Source organism: Phoenix dactylifera, chromosome 8 (assembly GCF_051530095.1).
Source record: "Phoenix dactylifera cultivar Ajwa chromosome 8, Ajwa_hap1_PhDact_Kaust_v1.1, whole genome shotgun sequence".
Taxonomy (NCBI): Eukaryota; Viridiplantae; Streptophyta; class Magnoliopsida; order Arecales; family Arecaceae; genus Phoenix; species Phoenix dactylifera.
In genome coordinates, this window is record NC_143197.1 from 9,227,772 (window position 1) to 9,235,816 (window position 8,045).

Consider the following 8,045-nt stretch of genomic DNA (forward strand, 5'->3'; position numbering starts at 1 on the left):
AACAACAAGAATGTCAACCGGCAGCCTATAGAAACCAAAAGCCAAAGCAGTGGAATTGAAATAAAGGTGTCTCTTTGGGGACATCCGGTGAAATTAGAAATTAAGCCACAATGTTGGTGAGAGGTCGAAGTTGTAAAAAGCTCGTAGGCTTGCCATAACCATCCAACGCTAGACAGAAAAAACTCCATCCGCTTCCACCCAAGTTAGGCCTTATTTAGGGGAGCTATTAGTAGTAGAGCTTTTGGAAGTAGAGCTGTTGGAAATAGAGCTGTCTGAAGCAGAGCGTTTATAAAAAACTATTTGTTGTTTGGTAACTACATTTCTAAAGTGCTGTAACACTTTAACATGTGTTTGGTAAACAAACTAAGAGAGTACTTTTGTGTGACAAAATGACCATAAGGGACATTACCAGTATTATATAACAGAGCATAATAAAATATAATATGTATTAATACATAAATATATGATATAGTATATATTAATGTAATGTAATATAATATTATTATAATATAGTACTATAACATTATGTATTATAGAATAATAATTTAATATAATATTAAATTATTTAATATAACATATCAATATCAATGTATTATGATATAATGTAATATAATATTATATTTATAGTATAATACAATAATAAATATATAAAATATTATAATTATTAGTGTAAATTAATTTTTCATCCTTCTAATAATCATTTATCTCTCTAACAAATTTTCTAGCTAGGTGATAAAATTGGTTAAATAATTACTAATATTTTTATTTATTTATTTATTTATTTAGATCAGATTATTTGCCACTTACTCATTATTTTTCTTTTATTTATTTATTTATTTATTATTTTATTTCATTGAAATATAGAGAGGTCGCCGGCTATGGGTGGTGGCTGCCATGGTAGCTGCCACCATGGGCAGCCACGAGCTCCCAAAATAAAACAAAAAAATGAACAAAAAAGAAGATGAAGAAGGAACAGAGGCGGTGGCGTTGAGAGGAACAAGAAGATAGAGAGGGAGAGGGAGAGGATGGGTGTGAGAAGAAGAGGCGGGATGAGGGTTTTGAGAAAAAAAAGTGTAATTTAAATGGAAGTATTTTGGTCCAAAAAACAGCTTCCCGACAAAGCTAAAAACAGTATTTTTGGAAAGCTCCAAATTGGAGCTTCTCCCTAAAATCAAAAATTTTATCAAATATCATTTTTTATCTAAAAGTATTTTTGGAGGGCCAAAAAGTACTTTTTGCCCTCCAAAAGCTCCCCAAACAGGACCTTAGCCTCTTACAAAATCATGAACAACGCTCGAATTAGCAAATTATATTTTATATATATATATATATATATATATATATATATATATATATATATATATATATATATATATATATATAGCTAACTAATTAAAAGCCTTTTCCTGGCCTTGAATATGTTAGACAACCCACCGCCCCTTCCTCGCCTCTTCCTTTCTTTTCCTCTCTCGGCCGATCGCGGCGTCTCCGTCCCCGACGCACCCCGGCGGTGACCTGATCCCATCGCCGTCATGAACTCCTACACCGGAAACAGCTCCAACCGTGGCCCGTCCTCCGCCGCCGCCTCCGGCGTCTCCTTCGACTCCGATCAATTCGACTTCGGCCTCGCCGCCGGCCGGAGCTCCGCCTCCCGCCCCCTCCGCAACCAGAATCCCAACCCCTCCTTCACCGCCGCCTCCGCCTCCGCCGCCTCCCGGCCGGCTACCTCGTGGACCCACCAGCCCGCCCGGCCGTCGTGGACCCACCAGCCCCCCGCCGCCGCCTCCTCCGCCTCCGCCTCCGCCGTCTCCAGATCTGGCATCGCCAACCCCCCTCCTTCCATGGTCGGCGACATCTTCGGCAAGAGCTGGACCTCCGCCGCCCCCACCCCCTCCTCCTCTCGCCTCGGGATCCCCAACAACAATCCCAGTCTTTTCAGCGATCTCGTCGGATCCGCCCTCGGCCAGGGCCGCTCAGCCGCCGGCAACGTTCCCCTCAAGGCCGCCGCCCCCAGGAACGCCTTCTCCATGGGTAATTTGTCCGATTCCCTTCCCAAATCCACCACCACCGCAGCCACAGCATCCACCACCTCCAACAACGCCCCGATGAGACCCTCCAGCCGGGGATTGGCGGATAATCTTGGAAATTTCTCATATTTGAACCAATCCGGCAATAAGATCGGGAATCCAATGGGCGGCGGGCAACCGATGAAATCATCAGCTTGGGGGCCGCCGATGAATGCTAAAAAGGACCCTTTTGGATCATTGATGGACTTTGGATCGAATCCTTCTGCAAAACAACCGATATCGTCGGCCAAATCCTCCAAAACGTCCAGCAGTGGTAGTGCTGATTACACTTTCGGGGCATTCCAGAATTCCAATTCAGCAAAAATGGATGATTTTGGAATGCCAGCTCCGAGCTTTTCGGCTCCTCCATTATCACAACAGCCTTCTCCGGCCAAAGGTGGGGCGGATCCGATGGATATGTTCTTCTCCTCGTCGGTCTCGTCTGCTCCTGCTGCAAGAGCTGCTTCGGAGGTACCAGGAAGCCAGCCGTTCTCGGAGGTGAATGATTGGGACTTGGGTGCGGAGTTTGGGGGACATGATGATGGTGAGACGACAACAGAGCTAGAGGGGCTCCCGCCACCTCCTGCTGGCGTCACACTCTTGGCAGCCAAAACTAAAGGATTGGAAAGTTACAAGCAGGGGCAGTTCGCCGATGCTATCAAGTGGCTTTCTTGGGCAGCTGTGCTTATAGAAAAATCTGGGGAAAATGATGCTGCCACTGAGGTCTTGTCCTGCAGGGCTTCTTGTTATAAGGAAGTTGGGGAGTATAAGAAGGCCATTGCTGATTGTTCAAAGGTATTAGGATGCTAAGAAGTGTGTTCTCTTCTTTCCTTTTATGGTATGATTATATTTAATAAAATTTTCAAATGGTCATTGGTTTGCAGGTATTGGAGCATAATAGCTCGAATGTGTCTGTGTTGCTGCAACGCGCACTTTTGTACGAGAGCAGCGAAAAGTATAGACTTGGCGCTGAAGATTTGAGGATGGTTCTGAAGATTGATCCCAGTAATCGACTGGCAAGGAGTACTATTCACCGCCTGAATAAGTTGGCTGATTAGAGATCCTTTGGGCAATCTTGCCCTGGCTCATTGTTTTTATTCTTTAGACATAATAATCAAGGTGTAGCTCTTATATTTGCTTCTCTATTGGTTACATGTGTGGGGAAATATTTACGATTCTTGATGAATTAACATATGGGTTGATGCGCTAAATTTATTATGAAGTTAAGGATGCTTTCACTAGTATGTTTGTGCTACTGTATCAAACTTTTTAATTTTGACAGTTTAAAAATCATGCTTATGGTCTCAAATCATATTACTATTGGTTGGTTTTTTGCACATAAAGTGTTGTGCATGTGGGCTACTGCTACCTTGATACTCATCTGACATGCTCTTGAAATGTTGAACTGCTTTTCTTTTTTCCCTCATCATGGCATTAGCCAGTTCAATGTTGTTTGCACTTCTTGGATTTTCTCTTTTGTCATGGCAGTGCATATTGTGGGTCTCAAGCTGAAGCAACACCCATACCTTTTTTCCCCCTGAAATACCAGTTTTCTAGCATTCTTTAGATATAAGTCGTGATGGTTGACATATAAATCTTTTCAATTGCGATAGATATCTGACTTTCTTTTTTATGCATTGATTGTTTTCTCCTGCTTGTGTGCATTAAATTTTATATTTTTTGTGAAAATATTCACTTGATTTGATCAAAGACAGTACACCAAATATTTAATGGGTACCATGGCATGTTGCATGATGAGACGATACCATTCTCAATTCTGTTCTCTCCCTTCTGTTTCTTTCCCTTCCTTTAGTGACAATGGCCTTCTGTTGGGTAACAATGTCATAAGTTTCAAACTCAGAGAAACCATAATTATACATCATAATGTATGGGTAAACATGCAATTACATCTTCTCTTAGCCCAAAGAAGTTTCTATAACTGCGATTCTTGCTACTTAGAAAATTTTATATGTGGAGTGAAATTCAAGATGATATTAAAGAAGAAAGAATACAGAAAAGACACATCTGGTCTGGCAGCTAGATTGCCTACCAATTTCATAACATGTCCAACTCACAAAGGCTGTTGCTGCTGGAATGCAATTTATAACTTCAGACTTTTTGTGAAATGTTTGTTATAGCCACTTCCATTTTCCCTAGAAATTATTAAGCTTTTCTTAAAACTATAAACAAAAATGCCCTTGTTACAATAAATAGAAGAAATCTGACATTTTGTTTCATAAGAAGGATATGGATAAATAGGGTTCTGACTAAGAATCACACAGTTGATGTTGCAAAAATCATGCTGCTGAGGAATCAAGATAAGTCCGAAGAAGCTCACATCAAGTCTTTGATAAAATTTGACATGTGGGAGCAGAGGTGGTCAGAGAAAACATAGACGGAGCTTAAAATGGATTGAAACATAGATTAGCTCCTTTATTTGGATTGGAGGAAAGGTGTTTATATTTATGGTAAGATGAGATAGTAACCCGATTTGATAAGAATAGATGAGGGACAATATGGGGCTCCTGTTATGTGCATACCAAAAGTTCCTCGACCCTACTAATGCTCACTTGGTAACTCAACATTCAACCACACCCCGTGTATCGCACTAATTCTTGTGATTTACACCAATCTCTTAGTGCCATGTTGCAGAGCTTTTTGTGTCCATCAAATAACTGGCCCTCGCCCATTGAGGAGAGGCATCTATGTTTATGATAATGCGAGGACTTAATTGGAATAGAGGAGAAGCATCAATTGTAAGTTGAGATATTTCGGCACCACATCTTCATTGTTCTTCTGACTGGAATGCCTATGATGTAAGGAGAGTAAGAGGATTGGGAGAGATATGAGCAAGGAGATTTTACATTTTCTTTTCAACTTCTTTGGTCAAGGGTAATTTGGGGGGAAGGAGTGGGAATTTTGGTGGAATATTTCAAAATTCAACTTATTTTTACTTTAGTATAAATATATGTGAAAATATTTGGGTTTAACCGCCTGTAGTATGCTGTGTCATCTCTTATTTTAAAAGAAACAATAAGTTTCGCTTTTAATAATAGTGTCTTATTTTGTGGACCTTATTTTTTCCCTTTTAATAAAAAGATAACGTAGCAAAATAGTATCTTGTTTGAATTTTAGAAAAATAAGGAACCTAAGAAGAGAAGTCATCTTCCATATTTTTGCCTAGAGAATGTAAAAAAAAACTTGTCTTTGAAAAACTGATCCCCTGTATGTATTCATTACTAATACTTAGGTCTTGATTCTGGTCTTTGTATTGGTATCTGTATGATATGGTATGGGAATGCCTCTGTGTCAAGACATAGCAAAAGTATATTGTTGGAGTCAACACAACAAATAGTATCATGCATTAGTCTGGGGGCATACTGAGCCCCTGTACTGGTAGCAGTACCCTACTGAGCCCCTGTACTGGTAGCAGTACCCTACCAGGTTACAATATGCCTAGGATGGTACTTAAAATACTGCTCGTACATGATTGATGGAATTACATCAATCTTATTTCTTTTCCTCTTGAATAAACTGGGCATTCTAAGGAGAGTAAAAGTATAATGGGAAGTGAAATTTAAATGATTTATGGGATTGGAATAGTGTTAAATATTATATTTGTATATTTTATTTTATACAGATAGCTAAAATTTGATAGGAATCACTATTGATAGATCACAACCTCTTCTTTTACTCCATCTTAAATTTATTATGTGCATCACATGTGCCAAATTCTAGTGTATATTTAACTCTTAAACATTGATGGTAAGTTATCAGACCATTGTATCACAGTCTCCTTTAGAATATAGAAAGTTAATTTGTTGACTGAACTAGTTCCTTTTTTGTGAAAAAAAAGAGAAAAATCTATTAAATGGAGTAAAGTATGATTCCTTTATCAAAATAATGTTAAAATGTGATTTATTGGAGCATAAAGCAGTTAGTGAATTGCTTGAAAAGCATATATAGGTGGAATGAGAGCCTGCCAAAAGGAGTCAAATGTACTAAGATATCACTATGAAAGGTTAAAGATGCTAAAATGAATTCATAGTGTATAAGCATAACATGCGATTTGTATTCTGAATGATTTGGGCTTGATAGAGAGATAGAAAGGTATGTATATAATAGTGAGAAAAGGTGAATACTTGGGGGTTTGTAATAAATCAGCAAAGTCATAGTTTAGCAAAAGTTGATGAGACCAAGCAAATCTGTATCATTATTTGTTCTGTTAATCAAAGAGGTATCTTTTATCTTGCCGTCTTTCCCATGCAAACCCCTTGCTAGCTTCACTTAAAAAATATGAAAATAAAAAGACCCCCCCCCCCCCTCTATGACTCCTGTTTCGTTCTTCACTTAAAAATTTTGAAAATAAAAAGGGGCTTCCTCTGGGACCTTGTTTCATTTTGAAACTCTTGTTTCGAATGAAACATGAAAACCAGAGGAGGAGTCCGAAGGATCTTGCCAACTTCATTTAAAAATTTCAAAAATAAAAAGAGGCCCCGTCCGAGATCCCTGTTTTGAACGAAACAGGGGCAAAGGCCCACCCTTCTCCGCCCTTCGTGCGGCTTCTCGGCCCTCCGCCGGCCTCCGCCACTCTTCTTCTCTCTTCCTTCCTCTCTCCTCTTCCTCTCTTTTTCTTTCTCCAGTTCTCCTTTTTCTCTGTCTTCTCTACTATGTCGATATGGGCCCGGCATGGAACGACATGGGGGCGTACCGACCCATGCCACCGGGCAACCGGTTTAGGCTCCGGTTCCAGCACAACAATCCTTGCCAAGAAGTGTTTCTATATTTGTTATTATACCTTGATATTTTGAGGTCTCCTTTGTCATAGTCAATGCTATATATCCGGTCAAGGTTTCGTGTCATTTTAAAGATTTCTTTGTGTTTTCTGTAAGAATGTAACATACAATATGAATGCTACTTTTGATTCTTTTTCTGCATTTGAAGAAAATTTCTATTTAGTGCAATGTTCGGAGCCCAATTATTAGTGGGAGACTCAGTTGAGGCCTTGCTTAAGAATAAGGTGAGACATTTACTTTTTGAAGAGGAGTCTTCTGCCCTTCCTTTTTTTTTCCCCGATCATCTTGTATTTGAAACACAACAAACTTTGCATTTTCTCCTTTTTTTTAATATTATTATCTAATGGAAGAGCTCTCTTTATGTTGTACATTAGTTTTAAACTTCTGGAAAGTGGAAAGTTTATAGCTCAATTATCATCATTGGAAACATTGTCATAATAGCAATGTTGAAATGTTGGTCAAGCCACAAAAACTGTATATGGGTACTAAGTTGCTTTCTGCCACCTTATTCTGTAACTTGGTCCTAACATAGAAGAAATTACATAACAAATGGTGTTGTTTATGTTGTTGGTTGAAGTGGATGGTTGCATACTTGCACTTGAGGTTTAAATGCTGCCTTAGTAAAGCCAGACAGAAAGGAGGTTATGCTCAGGGGTGCATATAGGTCAGATTCGGCATAGGGCCACATCCAAATCTAATGAGAATCGTGGATTCTGAAACCCTGATTCTTCTATACATGCGCACGCACCAAAAACTGTCTCAATTCAATTTATAGTTGTGCCCATATTCAGAGCCTTTTTCTTTTGGTTATGTTTATACCTGAAATATTAAGATGTGTATGGTATGTGGAATGCACACAGAAAATATCGCATGGAAACATGTTTTCAGTGTTTTTGAATTTCTCCATTTTCCTTTTTCAAAAAACATCAATTAATAATTGTAGGTGCCATTTTGGAGTCTCTTTGTACTGCTAATCTATATGTTCCATTGCTCAAATGGCTCACCTTTTGTTTCCATCATGACAACCATGGCGAGCATGATATTTGTAGGAGAGTTTGGCTTGATTGTTTGGTAAAGGTAGTAAAGAAATTTTTGAAATGACTTCTTTGCAGAGAATATTTGAGCGATAGGGCACTTATTGATGGTTTACTAATGTTCGGTGGTTTTTTCTTCGTTATATTCT

At 39.0% G+C, this 8,045-nt stretch overlaps 1 protein-coding gene across 1 annotated transcript; it reads left to right on the plus strand.

The window, feature by feature from the left end:
• The first annotated feature begins 1,396 nt into the window (after positions 1–1,396).
• On the plus strand, positions 1,397–3,375 carry LOC103703637 (uncharacterized). The gene is made up of 2 exons (XM_008786555.5): positions 1,397–2,861; positions 2,951–3,375. The coding sequence occupies exons 1-2, from the start codon at positions 1,533–1,535 to the stop codon at positions 3,122–3,124; spliced, it is 1,503 nt and encodes a 500-aa protein (XP_008784777.3). The 5' UTR covers positions 1,397–1,532; the 3' UTR covers positions 3,125–3,375.
• Positions 3,376–8,045: the final 4,670 nt, after the last annotated feature.

Coding starts and splice junctions, on each gene's coding strand:
- LOC103703637 (XM_008786555.5), top strand. CDS start 1,533: ATGAACTCCTACACCGGAAACAGCTCCAACCGTGGCCCGTCCTCCGCC. Junction 2,862..2,950: donor CCATTGCTGATTGTTCAAAG/GTATTAGGATGC, acceptor ATTGGTTTGCAG/GTATTGGAGCATAATAGCTC.